This window comes from Rattus norvegicus, chromosome 4 (assembly GCF_021556685.1).
Source record: "Rattus norvegicus strain SHRSP/BbbUtx chromosome 4, alternate assembly SHRSP_T2T, whole genome shotgun sequence".
NCBI classification, from domain to species: domain Eukaryota; kingdom Metazoa; phylum Chordata; class Mammalia; order Rodentia; family Muridae; genus Rattus; species Rattus norvegicus.
In genome coordinates, this window is record NC_141537.1 from 120753669 (window position 1) to 120773124 (window position 19456).

Consider the following 19456-nt stretch of genomic DNA (forward strand, 5'->3'; position numbering starts at 1 on the left):
AAAAAGAAGAAGAGAAAAGTAGCACAGTAGCAGAGACTGTTTTGCTTTGGTCCTGCCTTGCCTCGGGCTCCTACAATCTGTGCTCTTCCGCAGTGGTATCTGCACTTGATTCAAGCCATTTTGAGGCAGTTACGTATTTAGGTCAAATTTTCTTATTATTAAATTATTATATTGGATTATAGTTGAATAATAGAGCATTTGACTCAAATGTGGTCTTCGGGTCAGGAAAAAAAATTGAATTGTGAGTTTTTGTTTTGTTTTCAACACAAAATTTGCCACTAAACACTACAGTAGAAGTATTAAGTTCTTTTAGCTCCGTAGCTGTAGGAACCATTTTGTGACTTAAAATACTAGAAAATGTGTGTGTTTAATGTAATAGTTTATAGGATATAGCCCACAAATTTGCTTTTTAAGAAATAAAATTTACTTGACAAAATGGCAGGTAAGGAAATAGTTTTACAAGCTTCGTTGAAAATAACTCACTTATTTTGACATATTTTGTTAATCTTTTATGTTTATAAAAACTTCCATTTTGAAAAAGTTACATGAACTCTAAATAAGTTGAGATGAAGGTTTATTTATTTATTTATTTATTTTCTATTCTTTTTTTTGGAGCTGGGGACCGAACCCAGGGCCTTGCGCTTGCTAGGCAAGCGCTGTACCACTGAGCTAAATACCCAACCCCGGTTTATTTATTTTTTAAAAGTGAAATCTAGCATTATATTTTTGCATATCTAAACATAATTATGTGAGGTTTGATTCATCAGAGTTGTCCATTAATTTTTTTTTTGCAGGTATATTTGCTTATTTAAATTACCATGTTCCTCGAACAAGACGAGAAATCTTGGAGACATTAATCAAAGGCCTTCAGAGATTGGAGTACAGAGGATATGATTCTGCTGGTATTTCCTTTAAATATGTTAAGGGGTTTGGAATGATTCTTGAATCTAAATAGTGTTTTTATTCATTTTTAGGAGACTGACTTTGTGTTTGCTTTGTTTGGTTATATCTAGAGGGTTTGTGAATGTCATTTCAACAGTGTGATCGTTTGTGTGGATATTACTTCTCAGTGATTTCCCTTAGGGAGAATGTTACTGAGGGCTCGGGAGTGCTTAGTTGTTAGTGTACGTGAAGCCTTTGGCTCATCCCTAGCACCTTGTAAGCTGGGCTTGGTGCCTCAGACCTGTGGTTGACACTGAGGAGGGAGAGGCAAGAAGGTAAGTTCAAAGTCCTCCTTAGTTTGGGGCCAGCCTTGGCTATAGGAGACTATCTCAAAAAAACAAAACAAATGTTAACTATAAAAACATAAATTATGGGACATTTTTGTGGGAACAATTTGTAGAACACCATATTGTAAAATTCTTCTTCCTTTGTGAAAGGTGTGTTTTTAATTGTGTGTGTGTCTGCATTCACGAGTGCAGGTGCTGGAGTTACACGTAACTGTGAGCTGCTTGACATGGCTGCCCGCAACTAGCCAGTGTCTGCATGCACAGCTCTTAAACGCTCAGCCATCTCTCCAGCCCAGCCTACACAGTCATTTTTCTTTTTGTGCTGGAGATTGGCAGAGTCTGTTTGGCTCTAGCTCCCTGTGTCGGAGTTCACCAGAAACTCACTTTCAGTGGTTCCTAGTGACTCTTGGGCCTCAGCAAAGAGTTGCATGCATAGCTCTTTGCTTCACTACAGCAGAAGAAGCAAGAGCAAAATCAGGAAAGGGAATGGGTGTGGGATGAAGTCCACAGGGAAGCAGGCACCAGCTTCCAAGAAGCCTGTTTTATCATGACACACTTCATGTTCCTAGCACCACATGACTGTTGTCTACCAGTAAAGTCCTGATGACACATAGCAGCAGTCCATCCCAGAAGAGCACGTTTTCATGAACTCCAGGCACAGGAGCCTTTCACGTGGTTGGAATCCCCCTGAATTCTAAGGTCCCAGAGGGATATGCTGTTGGTTTCTCATTTCCTTTTTCAGTAGGCACTGGGAGTGGCAGCCAAGGTTGCCACAAGGGGGTACTGGGCAGTCCCTCAGTCCTGTTTCTTTTTTTCTTTTTTTCTCCATTTTTAGCTTTCCTAACAGCTTCTCATGGGTGCTGATTAGGTTTGCCGTCAGCAAGGCCTCTTCTCTCTTGTCTATTGCTTAAATAGGAATGTTCTTTAAGGGTTTTTTTTTTTCATTTTTTTATTATTTATTTGGGATTAGGTCTTGTTCTATAGCTCAGGCAGACGTTTTCTTCCAAGTGCTGAGATTACAGGCACAAACCCCCATTTCTCCCACTGAGGTTGTTTGCTTAGCCCTCTTGGCTTTGTATTTTCCTGATGAGATGACTCCGCATTGTGATTTACAGTCCAGGCATTTCGTTCGTTTAAATTTTTTTGAGACAGTCTTTCTTTGTAGACCATGCTGGCCTCAAACTTACCATTCTCCTGCCTCAGTCTTTGCAGTGCTAGGATTACAGGTATGTGCTGCCACACTTGGCTTGCGTGCTTCCCAAGTTGCAGACCTGTGTTTCCAGCTGCCTTCTAGAAATATCTTCCCGTGCAGACCACGGTGCAGTGCGCTTTGCAGGTTCATAGCTGAGCTATACACTGTGGTGCTCACTGCAGACCTCATTCTGTTCTGTGTCCTGCCCATCAGCAATCATGCCACACTTCCTTTGAGCCCAGAAGGGAACCTCAGCCACTGCCTTCTCTCATCCCATCAGGCCCTTCTGTTCCTCTCACTTGTCTCTGTTTAAATCAGGCCTTCTACATTTTTGCTCTGTTTAGCTGTAATTTCCTTTTTCCTCACTAACCCGTCCTCCCCCCTGCCATCTTCAGAGCATTTGCTAACTGCTCTTGTCGTGTTTTTTTTTGCCTGAAATGACCTTCACAGTCTAAGTAAGCTTTTCACATTCTTAGTAACGTAAGTAAAATCTCAGAAGACACTTTCCTGACTGTCACTGTTTTCCTCCTGAGGTGACCACCTCACTTTTGCATGTCTCCTGTGGCACTTACCTCAGCTTATAGTTTACCTAGCAGTTGCTTGTCTGAGTAATAGTTTTGATCGCCATTATTCTTTCTCTGTCTGTTTTTTCAAAAGGCTGTTAGACAGGGATCGAGTGCTCCTAACTCTGTCCTGGCCTCCCTTCTCAGACCCTTTTTTCTGGGTTTGAATGGCCCTGTGCGAGCTAAATAAGCTCTTACCGATCAGCTGTGCTCCCAGCCTGATTTGCATTTCTTTCTTCTAAACAGTTGTCACTTACACATAATAGGTTTTCAGAAAAGTCACTTGGTAAATGAGTTAATTAGATGAATGTATAATTTACCTCAATTGTTACTATTTTCCCCTCATATTGATATTGTTAACCAGTGTCTAATTCTTGCTTTTCTACCTACCTCTTGCTAATTTAGGTGTGGGACTTGACGGAGGCAATGACAAAGACTGGGAAGCCAACGCCTGCAAAATCCAGCTCATCAAGAAGAAAGGAAAAGTTAAGGCTCTGGATGAAGAAGTTCACAGTAATGCACTTAGTTTGATTTTTCCCATTCTCCCCTCTGGGACACATTTGCGGAAGTTTCAAAGGTTGAAGAGAAGGAAGGAAAGTAATTTTCTTACTGCTTGGGTTTAAATTGTTCCTGAGCTTCAAAAATGATCATAGCAATTAGAAAAGAAATTAGGTTCAGCGGGTTTGGAGCAAGTCCATACCCCTCACGGTGCAGAAGCTCCCAAAACACCACCCGAGGCTGGGCCTCACATAGGTGGCCTGCTCACATGTCTCCACTGGGCACGGTTTTTACTCTGCTGGATGATGATCCCAAATGCAAGATGCTGATGCTGGTTTGCTGACCTGCTGGAGAAGGTGAAGGGAGAGGGTAAACGTTCTTACTTAAAAGGAAAGCAAGGAAATCAAATGTTCACTTTGCTAAGAGGTATGGTAAGGGTGACCCTCCCATCTAAAATTGAGACAAAACAAACTGGTGCTGGTTCTGCTGTCAGGCCTCCAGCTGAGAAGCTGTGGCCACAGGCCACAGTGAGTGGTTCATTCAGGTGGAAACATAGGGACACTGCAGGGAAACATGGTATGCACAGAGCTCAGTGCCACTGGAGTTTGAGGTATTGACTGAGTATCTTGAAATACAAACCTTGTGAGTAAGGGGGCTGGTATAGTTTTCTTTAATATAGTTTACATCTACAGCATTATCAAATACCAGAGTCTTAAACTTTATCTCCTACAGAACAACAAGATATGGACTTGGATATAGAATTTGATGTGCATCTTGGAATAGCTCATACCCGTTGGGCGACACATGGAGAACCTAGCCCTGTCAATAGTCACCCCCAGCGCTCTGATAAAAATAACGGTGAGTCAATTGTGTGCTCTGAACTGACTTTAGTGGCAGTGACAGGAGGGGAGTCATGCGCTTATGTTGCTACTGTAATTGTTGTTCATCTGGAAATTTCAAAACCTATTCATTGTACAGAACGTAATCCCATCCTCCCCATGTAGGTTATTTTGGAATTCCAGTAATAAAAATTGGTAACTCTTCAATATGTCAATCTTTTTATCTCTTTCTCTTATAATTTAGTGTGTTATTTGTAAGTTTTCTGTTGTTTATGTATTGCTAAGTACATTTACTCCTGTTATGTTGTTTAATGTTTCTTTCCTCTTATCTTCACTTTTGTCTTTTTGTTTGTTTGTTTAAAGCAGTTTTTCTCTGTAGGCTTGACTGGCCTTTACCTTGTGAGCCTTCTTTCCCTGCCTCCCAAGCAGTGAGATGATGGGTGTGTTCTGTCACGCCCTGCCAAACACACATGCCTATTTTTACTTTCCCAGGCACTGAACCCTTCAGCCCTGAGTATTTTCTATAAATGTGGAGTGTGATTATTTGCACCTGGAGGTTCAGTGTCTCACTCTACCCATGGGTGATGACTGCAGAGACCATAGGGATTGTTAAATGCTAGTAGGCTAGCACCTCAGGTCCTCTTTCAGTTTTGAGTTCAGATATGTTGTCTTAGTCAGGGTTTCTATTCCTGCACAAAACATTACAAACGAGAAGCAAGTTGGGGAGGAAAGGGTTTATTCAGCTTACACTTCCACATTGCTGTTCCTCACCAAAGGAAGTCAGGACTGGAACTCAAGCAGGTCAGGAAGCAGGAGCTGATGCAGAGGCCATGGACGGATGTTTCTTATTGACTTGCTTCTCTGGCTTGCTCAACTTGCTCTCTTATAGACCACCAAGACCACCAGCCCAGGGACAGGGACGGCACCACCCACAATGTGCTGGGTCTCCCCCCCTTGATCACTAATTGAGGAAATGCCTTACATCTGGGTCTCATGGAGGCATTTCCTCAAGGGAGGCTGCCTTTTCTGTGATAACTCCAGCTTGTGTCAAGTTGACACACAAAATCAGCCAGTACATATGCCTATAAGGAGAAGTTCCTGTCAATTTCTTGTTCATCCTGAGGGATAGCTTGTGTTGGAAAGGCAGGGTGAATACTTGAATCTTTTCCCTTAGGTATCATTTTCAGACATTAAGTGATTCTATAATGTTATCCTGAGCAATGCGGGTTTTTCATTATTATAAACTCATGATGATTATTTTGAGTGTCTCTAAAGTTGAATTTTGAGTTCCTAGATAAAGAATGGGTTTCTTTATGACATTCACACATGTCACTATACATTCTTAGCATCTGCTCCCGAACTGACTGCCCTCCATCCTTTACTCCTCTTGTTCGGCTCCTTCTTCCCTCCAAACAGTTCTTGAGATGACAAAGCACGCACTGGGCTGCTGAAGCAACTCTGAGTTGCTAGCAGTGCTCCTTGGTTTCTTTCCACTGAGCTAGTCTGCACCGCTGCAGCTGTTTTCCTGTCTGCCCCACTGAGAGCTTACTCCAGTGACTTCCCGTTTCTTTTTGAAGCGATCCCAGTAGGCTTGTCTTGATCATCTTTCTTTTGAGACCCAAATGTGAGATCTTTAAGTATATTGGGACATTTTGAATAATGTAATAGAAAATTAGACTTACGTTAGGTGTGGTGACACATGCCTCTTGTTGTGCCTCTAGGCTGAGGCAGGTAGAGTGCTTAGGTTAGGAGTCCAGACCGGCCAGGGCAAGGAAACATTGTATTTAGTAATAGTTAGTCTTTGTTTTTGTCTCACTGTAGTCCTGGCTGGCCTGGAACTCATGGAAATCCTCTTGCCTCTGCCTTCTGAGTGCTGGAATTAAAGGCATGTGTTACCATACCCAGTCATGATTATTCTTTTGAATTATGAATTTAAAGCTACACTGTCTACGGTGTATACTGTCATGGCTACACATAATACTGTGAACTCATAGTTATCTATTTTTAACAGTTTTTAGTCATCATTTAATAAAAATAGATGAAATTGATCTCTCAGGATTATATTTATTTGCTCTTGGGATGCTGCTTTGACATTTTCATGTGACATTCCGGAATTATCTGGTCCTTTCCCAAATCAATTTATAGAACTTGGTAAATATGTAGGTATTAGTTCTTAAGCTTTATTTAGTGTCACTGGGATTGTTATAGTTGGAAAAGACTTGTGTTTAAACTTAACCAAAGAATAAATAAACAGAGACCCGAGTGTTCAAGTCGGATAGTGTTCTGCAAGGGAGGAGACAGGCGCAGGAGACTTGCTCCTTTCACCCCCTAATGTTAGGGTAGTAGCTTAGTGGAGCAGAAACCAGAACTGGTGCATCTCTTCATGTACACGCCCACTAACGCTGTGTGCGTCCGCACTGAAGCAGTGCTGTTAGGTTACCTGATGGCACGCCACAGTGAGAAGTGCGGAGCCCGAGGACACCCACCAGTAGGACACCCACTAGTGGATTACTGACTTTTGACTTGAGAAAAATCTATTTATAGACCAGCTGTGGTGGTGTGTACCTGTAATCACAGCACTTGGGTGACAGAAGTGACAGGATTACCACTAGTTCAAAGCTAACTTGGGCTACATAGTAAAACCTTGTCTCAGGAAAATGGAAAAGCAGGGTGGGAGGTGGTTCAGTGGCAGAGCTCTCTCCTCGTGAGGGGAGCCACTAAAGTAACAACCAGAGAGGAAACACAAAGGGAGGGAAGCCTGTGCATAGTGATGCTGTTCACAGCGTTTGTAGACCTAACCTTCAGTCAATGCTCTCTCTCCTCTAGAATTCATCGTTATTCATAATGGAATCATCACCAACTACAAAGACTTGAAAAAGTTTCTGGTAAGTGAGGTGACCCCAGAAGGCACTGTGTACTGAGAGTCAGGAGGTAGTTCGTTGGGACGCTCAGTGTTAGACATGTTAAGTAATTCCCATGATAGTCTCCAGGGTGTGGTGTTTTAATGTATTTCTCTGTTGACAGTGGGACTGTATTGCTTCTTTTTTTAATATTTTATGTGCATTGGTGTCTTGACTGAATGCGAATCTGTGTGAGGGTGTCAGATCTTGGAGTTACAGACTGTTGTGACTGGCCATGTGAGTGCTGGGAACTGAACCCAGGTCCTCTGGAAGAACAGCGCTCCCAAGTGCTCTCCAGCCTGTCAGTTCTGATTTCTTACATGGCATTTTGAAGACAAGCTGTAAACTGTGATGTGACAGGGCCATCTCAGTGCCATCTGTTGCGTTTCTGCAGAACTCTCTGTATCTAGCATTGTGGGAGCTGTGCATATAGGACTGCTAAGGTGCTCTGACAGAAACCGGATTTTAAGTTTAAGTTTGAATAACCATGTATAACTAATGGCTCTTCACTGGACAATTGAGGATAACCACATAATTGTTACTCATGAAATTAGTATTTTGAGTATTATATATTTATATTTTAATTACAGTTTAATTCATATGAGGCAAATATCTCAAGCCTTGAGTTGTATTCAACAATGTGTTATCTTGAATTCTCTACAATCAGGATTTAATTTTGATTAAAATTACTTTTAATTAATTTTATTAACTATATTAATTGATTCATATTTGTTAAATTTACCATTATAAATTAATTTTTAGCTAATTTAAAATTTGAGTAGAATAAATTCAGTATGACATCCAAAAAGTGAGTAATTAGTAAGATCTTTGGGGTTGGTGAGATGACTCAGTGGTAAGGTGTTTGCTACCTGATAACATTGAGTTTATTCCCTGAAACCAAATAGAGGAGGAAGGCTAAAACTGATTCCTCACGCTTGTGTTCTAGCCCTCAGGCACACTCTGTGACACACTTAGCCTGTACTCACAGACCATTTATGCACGTGCATATGTAAGTGCACACACAATTAGAAATTCATTTGGTTTTTTTGAGAAAAAACAGTCTAGAAAATATTTGCATGGGGACTGGAGAGATGGCCAGTGGTTTAGAAAATACTTGTTGCTCTTCAGAAGAGAAACATCACCCACATGATCATTAAAAACTGTCTACAACTCCACTGTCGGGATTTGATGCCTTCTTCTGACCTCTGAGGGCACCAGTCATATTCATGCACAGACATATATAAATACATAAAATAAAATGAAAAATCTAATAAATTTTTTAAAAGGTGAACAGAAAGGGACCATTAAGTTAAAAAAGTATTTGTACATTGTATATATTTAAATGAACATTGTATATATTTAAATGAGCATTGTATATATATTTATATGAACATCATATATATTTAAATGTATCTGTTTTCCCTTCTTTCTCCTTGCAGGAAAGCAAAGGCTATGACTTTGAATCTGAAACAGACACAGAGACCATCGCTAAGCTAGTCAAGTACATGTATGACAACTGGGAAAGCCAGGACGTCAGTTTTACTACCTTGGTGGAGAGAGTTATCCAGCAATTGGTATTGAACCACACTTTTAAAGATTATTATGTCAGGACTGAGGAAATGACTCAGAGGAAAAGCACTTGCACTGCAAACATGAGGACCAGAGTTCAGATCCCCAGCACCCACATAAGTGCTGGTTGAATATGGAAGCCTCTTTGTAGTTCCAGCTCCCAGGAGGCGACAGAACTGGATTCTGCAGCAAGCAGTCTGGTTGGCTATATTAGTGAGTCAGCAAATTGTGGGTTCAAGTGAGAGACCCTACCTTAGTATGTAAGGCACAGAGCAGTGGAAGAAGACAGCTAGCTCAAACCTCTGTTCTACCCATACTCACACATGTGTCTGCACACCCCATTTATAACCACAACCGTGTGCGGCCATGCATATATTAATGTACATGGCTAATGTACATGGCTAGCATGTACACACATGCAAGAAAAAGTAGTTGCTAATACTAATTTCAAGTAGCTTTCTTAAAATATTTGATGAATAGGAACTATGTTCTTTTTAAACTCACAGGATTCTAACATTAGACAGCTCTATTTGTGAGTTATTTTATTGTCAGTGTGTATACACGTGTGAGTGAAGGCAAGAGACTAGAGTCAGGCATCTTAAAACTATTGTGCACAGCTTTTTATATGAGTACTAGGGATTAGAACTCATGCTGTGTGGCTAGCGTTTTTCCAACTGAGCCATCTCCTGGGTGTTTTGGGTTTTTTTTCTTTTTTTTTTTTAGGCTTTTATTACATATATCCAGACACACAGACACACATGCACACACAAACACACCCAAACATGCGTGTGTGCGTGCATGCGCGCACACACACACTTCAACGCAGGGAATTTGGGGAAATTGTTGCTTTACTTACTAACTTGCTTTCCCTGCATTTACCATTCCGTTTATTTTACAATAGCTATAGTCTAATCATTTCACTGTAGTTAGAGGGCAAAAGGAAGTTTGGCTGGCAAGATGGCTCAGTAGGCAAAAGCAATTGCTGTGTGAGGCTGAAACCTGAGTTTATTCTCCAAAACTCACAGATGAGAACCAACTCCAGAAAAGTTGTCCTTTAACATCTACATGAATTTTTTTTTTTTTGGTATGTGGGTGTGTATGGACTGGATGGGTGGTGCTCGAGTGTGCCTGCATGCATACACCTTGTACATGTGCAGAGTCAGGTATCAATATTAATGTGTGTTGAAGCCAGAGGAGGGCATTGGATCCTCTGAAGCTAGAGGTACAGGTGATTGTGAGATGCCAGTGTGGGTGCTGAGAACCAAATTCAAGTCCTCTCTAAGAGCAGCACATGCTGCTAACAGAGCCGTCTCTCCACCTCATTTTAATAACTACAATTGTGTATATTTATCAGGTCCAAGGCTGAGGGCAGGAAGACAGAGGTTAGTAGTAGGCGTGATGGGTTTTGGATGTGGAGCTTGGCTCTCTGTTAGTTCTTCCTTCTTGAACAGACTAGCAGTCTGAGAAAGATATGTCTGTTGAGAAACATGCTATGCACACAAGTAACTTTCCAGGTTCTCCACTTTTTCAATGAGTATTGGAAAGGAAGCTTGGTGATAAGAGTTTGCTCACATTAGAGCTCAGGAGTCAGTGTTTACCTAAGATGCAGGCTTGGATGTTAGGGAGATCTTGCTGTGGCATCTAAAATGGAGACTTGTTAAAAACAAGTTTGGAAGAGCACAAGTGTGAACAGGAAGTGTCTGTGCAGAATCTTGTGTTTTTTAAATGTTTTCGCTTGAGACTTACTAACAAGAACACTACTGATGTCCTTTTCCCCATAGGAAGGCGCCTTTGCTCTTGTGTTTAAAAGTGTCCATTTTCCGGGGCAAGCAGTTGGCACAAGGTACAATAGATTTTCTGTTAAGGACTAACGATGACATGCATGTTGAAACAGGATAGTTGTCAGTAACCTGTGAGTGGCCCTTGATTGTTTCCTTAGTGGTCTGGCTGTATTTATTTCTATTCACTATCCCTTCTCTCTGTAGCATGCTATGAGAAAGAGAACACATTTTGACATTGTGATTTGTCTTTGGTGAACATGGTGGCTCTTAATGAATTTGGATATGGAATATTTTTTAATTTCAGACCCAAAGGATTGACTTTCTCCATATTTTTTGGAAATGAGTGTCGGACAGATTCCCAAGGAATTGTAGTACCACTGGTTTTGCTATGATATTTAGAAATGATCATGAAGTTCTTAGAGCAGTAAGAACATTTAAGATCTGGGGGGTGGAGAGATAGCTCAGAGGTTAAGAACACTGGCTGCCGGGGTTGGGGATTTAGCTCAGTGGTAGAGCACTTGCCTAGCAAGCGCAAGGCCCTGGGTTCGGTCCCCAGCTCCGAAAAAAAAAAAAGAAAAGAAAAGAAAACAAACAAACAAACAAACAAACAAACAAACAAAAAACACTGGCTGCCGTTCCAGAGGCCCTGAGTTCGATTCCCAACAACTACAGGTGGGCTCATTACCATCTCTAATGGGATCTGTGCCCTCTTCTGGCCTGCAGGCATACAAGCAAGCAGAGCTTTGTGTACATAACAAATAAGTAAATCTTCAAAAGAATCTTTAAGATCTGGTAACAGAAGGTTATCTTTAATCTGAGGGCAGGATACCTAAGCATATATTGGTGTCTGTGTACAACTGAATGGAAAGTTAAAAGAACAGTTTAAAATGCAATAAGGTAAGATGTAAGCTAGGAGTTGGCAGTTTTCCAGAGTGGGTTAGGTAGGAAGTACTTGAGTGTGTTGGGACACATGTCCTCCCTGCCTACACTCAGAGCTGCTGTCAGGCAGGAAAGCAACTGCAGAGGAAGAGCCTCCCTGTGTCAGTGAAACTTCAGTCCAGTTGTAATTTGCCAGTTGAAAAGTTGTCTATCAGAAGTAGGCAGGTGTGGCCTGGGGACTCAGCTAGTTATTTTGTTAGACCTGAAGTTCACCTCAGAGGGGAATTAAATCATGTGAAGATTTAAATCATTTCAAATCGAAATGAATTTTGAACTCATACTTAAAATTTATATTGTTAGCGCATTATTTATGGAACAGGTTGATTCTGACTCCTTGCGTTTCAGGCGAGGTAGCCCTCTCTTGATTGGTGTGCGGAGCGAACATAAGCTTTCTACAGATCACATTCCGATTCTGTACAGAACAGGTAAGTTGTCGCCTTACATTGTAAGTGTGGGGCAGGCTCTGAGACCCTGTCCATATGTGGCAGTAAATGTCCTTTGGTCAGGTCAGTGTGTCTTTGAGCATACAGTTACATGTTCTATCTAGAGATGGAAAACTTGTTGTGAAGACTCTGACAAGAGGATCTTTCTCTGTTGCACATCCTTAGCTAGGACTCAGATTGGATCAAAGTTCACATGGTGGGGATCACAGGCAGAACGAGGTGGGAACGCACTCTGCACGGATGGAGGGATTTCTCCTGCCTTCCTTTGTTTACTAATTCTGTGTTTGAAATGAACTGAGGCTCTAAAAATGTGCTTACTTTATGGGGAAATGTTTTGGCACTTTTCTAATTTGCAGAATACATTTTGTCTGTTTGCTTTTGCCATTTTGAAAGTTGCATTATTTAATAACTGTTTTGTTAAAATGGGAGGTTTAAGGAATATTTCAAACTAAAGGCTTTTTTTCCTCCTTTCTATTTTAAAATCATATAGATGCATGCTTAGATTGGGAAAGGAACAGTGAAGTAAGCAGCTGTTTATTGAGTGATTTAGCCTCACTCTTAAAGGAACTAGATTTCAATGGTCTTCATTTAGTGCATGGCATTTTACTGTTGTATTTACATTGGTATTATGATTGGTCTTATTTTAGAGCCATGCTTTATTTTTTATGTTTGAGGGTTTATCATTATTTATTGGTCCTGGGGTGGCATTCAAACCCAGAGCCATATATATGCCAGGCAGGTATTCTACCACTGGCTTGTATCCCCAGCTCCCAGGCTGATTTATTTTCTATTTTTATTTATTTATTTTTTTATTGTATGTAGGCATGTGTGTCTGCATGTGAGTGTGTGGATGAGAGTGAAGATACCTTGGGAGGCCAGAGGCATCAGATCAGATCCCTTGGACCTGGCGTCATATATGGTTGTGAGCTGCCAGATTTGGGTTCAGGGAACCAAACCTTGGTCTTCTGAAGGACCAGGAAGTTCTCTTACCTGGTGAGCCATTGCTCCAGGACCGGTTTCTTTGCTTCTTTCTGATTTTTGAGAGGAGGCTGAAACACTAGAGCCTATACTAGCTCCAATCACTATGTAGCCCAGGTTGGTCTTTAGCTCGTAACCTTGACTGTGCCTCCTGAGTGCTGCAGTGCGCTCCCACACATAGTCAAAGTTAACTCTGTGCTGTGCCTTTATGCAGACTCGGAACCATTTTATTGACTTACACACACAGAGAACAAAGTGCAAAGCAAAGTGCACGTTTGCTTGTTTACTAACTGCTGAGAGCTTTCCATATAAAAAGTAGGGGGATGTCGATTAAGTGAAGCCTCAACAATTAAAATGTAATCCTGGCTTCTAGAATAGCAGTTACCAAGAGAATGCTGAGCCTGCTCCTCTTTGGATGACTGCTCTCATGTTTTCCTCGGGAAGAAGATTATTTCCTTAGCCAGCCTTCAGGTCTGGACAGTGCTCCCTTCCCTGCTGTATCACTTCTCTCCCACAGCCCCAGACTCTTGCAACTGCACTGCTCTGACATGAATGCCACCTCACAGGCTGTTTTAGGTGGCTTTTAACGTAATAGTTTAAAAAATGAGGGTGAGGTCTTCAAGAGGTGGAAGAAATTTTTCCTAGGAGATGACCCTGGATAGCTGTGTTTCTCTAGTCTCGTAGATAGGTGGTGTGAGGCCCAGTGCCGCCATGCTGCCGAGAGATCAGGCTTGGTGGGAGGGCTCTAGAGAGAGCTTTGGACTGGCTTTCAGGCTTTTGCCATTGTCTCCAACTTATAGCCACCTCTTCCCACTGGAAGACAGTTTCATTTGAGTGAGAGAATTACCATGTGGAAAAGAATTTTATAGACATTTATAGTCAGTGGTGTCTGAGTTCCTTTTAACTATTTCAATCAGAGATGCTCCTTTTAACAATAAAATCACAAGTCTTTAGAGTGACGCTCAGCTTTAGGACATTTTAGAAGCACAGCGAGTTGTAAATTTAAATGTTGTCTGGGCTTCACTTCTACTTCCTTTTCAATTTAGATTTTGTGTGTTGAGACAAAGTTGTAAATTAGCAAAAAAGAAACAAAACAAAACAACGATTACTGATGAAAAATGAAGTGCCAGGATTAAAGAGGTCCCGAGGCACAGAACTAAGACAGGAAAGATGCTTGGCTTAGACCATTTCCTGTGACTAGGGGTTGATGCCATGTTGGCATGGCATGGTCAAAATGGCATGTGTCTCTGACTTGCTTTTTAATTACATTTATTTATTCATGTATGTGTATATATGCTGTGCACACATGTGGCAGTCAGAGGATAAACTGCAGTTTTCCCCCTCCGTCATGTGGGACCTGGGATTGAGCAGGTCTTCATGCTTGGCGGCTACCCTTTACCTAATGAGCCATCTCATTATCTCCCTTGCTTTGATTTTAACAACTATTCTAGGTCTGATTTGCTGGGCTGACTTGCTGCCAAAATCTAGAGAGGTTTTGTTTAAAAAACAAACAAACAACTTGGCCCTAGTTTTGTCTGGTATTTTTTTATTTAAAGGTTTTATGTGTGAATGTTTTGCCTGCATGTGTTTATGTGCGTCGCGAGAATACCTAGTACCCAGGGAGGCAGAAGAGCTGGAGTCTGAGCCCTTGGAGTTGGAGTTACGGATAGATATGAGCCACCATGTGGATGCTGCAAACCTAGCTGGTCCTCTTGCAGCAGCAGTGTGTGTCCTTTATCTCCGAGACATGTGTCTAACCCAGCAGCCCCTAAACTTTTTTTTTTTTTTTTTTTTGGTTCTTTTTTTTCGGAGCTGGGGACCGAACCCAGGGCCTTGCGCTTCCTAGGCAAGCGCTCTACCACTGAGCTAAATCCTCAACCCCGCCCCTAAACTTTTAAAAGTTATTGTTAATACATTTTTTGGATTTCTAGTTGAAATGACATGCCTTTACTACGGGGTTTACGTGCAGCACTGTTGTCTGCCAGAAAGGCTTCACGGGTGCTGTCTCACTGCCTTTCCGTCTGTCCCACTGGCTTAGTGCATGGAACCAGTGAGCTTCCTCAGTTTGAGAACTGTTGGATCTGTTGTGCTGCTCGGCTTTTGTTGTGGACTTTGTGAACAGTTGTATGTATTTCTAAACTGCAGCATTATTCCTCCGTGCTTGCTAACTGTGACTTATCTCTGTGCTCTAGGCAAAGACAAGAAAGGAAGCTGTGGTCTTTCCCGAGTGGACAGCACGACATGCCTTTTCCCTGTTGAGGAAAAGGCGGTTGAATATTACTTTGCTTCTGATGCAAGGTAAGCTTCCTTCATTGAGTCAAGAGAATTTTCAAGGAAACTTCAACAAACAGTGAAGGGTCTTGTAAGATTCTAAGTGCTGAGACTAGAACTGACTTCAGATGGCCAGTGAGCAGCCTTCCACTGCCTGACGCCTCAGCTCCAGAGCGCTTTAGCTCACCTGTGCGAACTCTACAAGAACACTCTCCTCCTACCTACTTCAAAGCGAGATGGTCACTCTACATATCACTTGCATTCACTCTGAGTTTTTGTTTGTTCCTGGGAGGTGTACCTAAGTGTTATAGGGAGGAGGGGCTGCTTCTCCGGCGTTTAAGGATCCTGAGATACTATGATTTGGGTCCTGTGGACATCAGCTTTCATATTTCGAGTTAACTTACAGCATAGTCTTCTACAGTGGAAGACTGAAATTTTAAAAGAAAACAATATTTAGAGGCGTTGGTAATTCAAATACTGTAGGAGTGGGGATAAAATTGTCAGGGGTTGGGGATTTAGCTCAGTGGTAGAGCGCTTGCCTAGGCAGCGCAAGGCCCTGGGTTCGGTCCCCAGCTCCAAAAAAAAAAATAAAATAAAATAAAATAAAATAAAATAAAATGCTAAAAATTGTCTGTAGATACTTGATCCATTCACTGGGGCTGGAAATTAGGGAAAAGAATGAGGAGGATACCACTTAGTACTTCAAGGAATGCATTATCTGAGAAACAAACTTTACTGTTTTCTAGATTTTTCAGATTTGTCTTTGCTGTCATTGAGTGGGTTTATTACAGAGTTGATTGTCAAGACTCAAACTGGAAATTGCAGGATATCAGCTTTTGATTTATTCTTACATGCTTATTAGCAGAGCCATATTGTAAAAGTAATTTTATTCTCTTGTAATAAGTGTTGTTTCTGAGGCTTACTGCCTCAGTCTGCTAACCTAGGCCTAGTCCTGGAAGCTTCTAGTCTCCATACAATCTAATCTAGGCCTAGAATGTTTCCAGCCTCTGAGACTGGCTCACCCTTTCTAGTTCTTTTCTGATCTCTGGCTGGCTGGTTCAACTTAGCTGTTCTGTTTCAAACTCCTCTCCAAGCTTCATATTCATTCTCTCTCTCTCTCTCTCTCTCTCTCTCTCTCTCTCTCTCTCTCTCTCTCTCTCTCCACTACTCTCTTAGGTAGCTCTCCCCCCCCCCCCCCCCCCCGTACTCTTGTATAACTTCCCTTTCCTCTTTCTTCTGAGTGTTGGGCATGTCCTAGTCTGTCAAATCTTTCTCTGATTTGTCGTTTTGTCTGCCTTTCAATTAGACATCACTTTTAAACATGGATGCTTTCTTCTACAAACTAACTTTACCTTCATTGTTTTGGAATAGAGGTTTGTAGTAAGAACATGTCTGTATTCCAGCCAGAGGGATTAAAGGTGTGTGTTAAGGGCTGAGCTATACCACAACTAGAAACAATTTTTTTCCAGTAAGTAACACAATCTTGAGGTTCACAGTGTGATCGAACATACAAGACCTTATGCTAGTCTCAGGAGAATGGTACAATAACAATACTACTTGATCTGCCATAGTAGGGGAGACAACATTTTAAAGCATCTCTGGAGTTCCTACTGTGACAAGAGCCACACAGTTGCTATAGCAGGCTCTTTTAACCCCTTGTGAGTAGATCTTTTTTAAGACAGTGGAGCTCAATCTGAGGTGATCAGGATATGATTAGGTGAAAGGTTGGGAGATGAACACTCAGTGTGAGCTTGTGAAGGGCATTGAGCAGCTTGAAGAGAATAAGAGGACACTTGACGGGACGTGCATGGCAGTTTGAAGTTCTCCTGAGTGCCAGAAGAAGGCTGAAAAGTGATTTGTTGTGAGGGGAATTTTTTTGATTAGCATCACTTTTTGATACTGACTTGGGCAGAAAAGAGAACAGAGAGGAAAGAGAACATAGTGTAGTTAGGGATGCTGCAGAAGCCAGCCAGAGCTGGTGGCAGCTTGTACTCAGCAGTGGCAGCAACATGGAAGGTAGCATTCAGAAACATTTAGGGGTTAAAATGACAGGCTTTGGTGAGACCTGGCATGAGGTGGAGATAGCCTTGCATTCTCGTCTGGTTTAGCTGGCAGTTATGTTGCTGTGCAGAGGGTCACTTCATTTTTTTGTTCACAGTGACCACATGTTTAATACAGCCTTGTAGGAAGCAAAGGCATTGTCATGTGGCGTAAGATGACAGTTGGTGGGATGGGCTGGAGAGACGGCTCAGCGATGAAGAGCACTGACTGCTCTTCCAGAGGTCCTGAGTTCAGATCCCAGCATCCACGTGGTGGCTCACAACCATCTGTAATGGGATCTTGTGTCCTCTTCTGGTGTGACTGAAGATAACAACAGTGTACTCACAAAAAATAAATCTTTAAAAAAAAAAGGATGAGAGTTGGTGTTGAGCTTGGTCCATGTGTTCGATCCTTGGTTATTGATAACAGCCCCTTGACCATCTTGCAGTGCCGTGATAGAGCACACCAATCGTGTCATCTTTCTGGAGGATGATGATGTTGCAGCCGTGGTGGACGGCCGTCTCTCGATCCACCGAATTAAACGGACTGCAAGGGACCACCCTGGCCGAGCAGTGCAAACCCTCCAGATGGAACTCCAGCAGATCATGAAGGGTGAGTGCCCTGCAGTGTTCGGACTCGGATGCTTCAAGAAAGGAAGCGTCCTACTTCCCATATGGCTGGTGAAGCTGGTGAAGTCTTGTATATGATGAGTGGATGGTCAATCCAGAAAGGGGTTACTCTGGAGAAATCGTCTGCTGGTCTTAGAGTAGTTCTTGAAACTAACTCATGGTTTGTTTTTAACTTTGTAAGAAGGAGGTAGTACCAGATATTTCAAGATGCTTTTTTTAGGGTAAATATGCCTGATGTCTGTTCAGTACTCTTGTTATAGTCTCTCTGTGCTTCAGCCTTCTCGTGTCTTAAGAGAGGGAAATGGAGGGGCTGGGGATTTAGCTCAGTGGTATAGCGCTTACCTAGGAAGCGCAAGGCCCTGGGTTCGGTCCCCAGCTCCGAAAAAAAAAAAAGAACCAAAAAAAAAAAAAAAAAAAAAGAGAGGGAAATGGAATCTATCGCACTGTGGTTGGAGGATCAAGAAGGCTGATGTATACAAGCAGTTAGAATAGTGCCTGATGCCTGTGTGCCCCACATAAACATGTTAATGGTTGTTACTGCTGTTAATGGTTGGGATTTTTATTCTCCCTTCTGACTGGGCTGAAGTCCCATGAGCCCTACTACAGTCCATTCTAGGAAGTAAATATTGATCTTATTAAAATAAATAAGCACGTTTCCTGGTTGCCATAGTAAGCAATAGCTACATGGTTTGAACTTAAATTTGACTCAAAAATTTATCCTATCCCCCCATTTTTGTATAACTATTAATTTTAGCTATTAAGTAAATAAAAGTGACTTTCTTCCTGGTTCAGTTTTTTATGTAGAGTTAAAACACTCATCCTGGCCTTTAGGAAGTCGTCAGTCTGAATAAATATTCCTTATTGCATAAACCTTTGTCTCGTCTCTCAAGATTAAGTTGAAAAGAGATAGTGTGTTTATCTTAAAGAGACAGTTGACATGTACAGATTTCTTAGCTTATTTGCTGTTGTTTTAATTACATAATTTTTATTTATGTAGGCAACTTTAGTTCATTTATGCAGAAGGAAATTTTTGAGCAGCCAGAATCTGTTGTGAACACAATGAGAGGAAGAGTCAATTTTGATGACTACACTGGTAAGGATGTTTTGTATTTTGTCATTTGAGTCTCCTGGGGGAGTGCAATTAGCAGCCTGAAAATGTATTATCCTTCTTCTCCTCCTCGGAACAGCTGAGATTGGCAGACATCACAGTGTGATCGCACGGTGGGTTAAGTCAGGTCTTAGACTTGGGGACAGGAAGTGGGTTGATGGTGGAGAGTCATGGTTTCCTAGGTGGTTTCCTCTGTGTATGCAGGAGAATACTTCAGGCCCACAGGGTGAATGTGTATAATCCAGCTGAGAGGGTGACTGTCACACACTGGGTTCCTGCTGTGACTATCAGGAACAGTTCTTTGTGTGCCTTGGGCACTGGGAATTCTGAAAAGAACCTTTCTGCTTGTTCAGGTGTCATGTATGGGTCAGGCTAGGTTTCTTTCTAAAACTTCCTTTCAGATTTATTTATTTTATATGTATGAGAGCTTTGCCTGCCTGCCTGCCTGCCTGTATATATGTGCACCACATTCTTGCC

At 41.8% G+C, this 19456-nt stretch overlaps 1 protein-coding gene across 2 annotated transcripts in view; it reads left to right on the forward strand.

Moving 5' to 3' along the window:
- The window catches only part of Gfpt1 (glutamine fructose-6-phosphate transaminase 1), a 49755-nt gene that overhangs the window by 6857 nt on the left and 23442 nt on the right, over positions 1-19456 (forward strand). The window contains exons 2-12 of one of the 2 annotated variants that reach the window (XM_087656720.1): positions 795-902; positions 3390-3497; positions 4215-4340; positions 7148-7206; positions 8661-8795; positions 10572-10633; positions 11856-11935; positions 12119-12172; positions 15124-15229; positions 17691-17854; positions 18869-18964. In XM_087656720.1, the coding sequence (XP_087512846.1) occupies positions 795-902; positions 3390-3497; positions 4215-4340; positions 7148-7206; positions 8661-8795; positions 10572-10633; positions 11856-11935; positions 12119-12172; positions 15124-15229; positions 17691-17854; positions 18869-18964 (1098 nt within the window). 2 annotated transcript variants of the gene reach the window in all.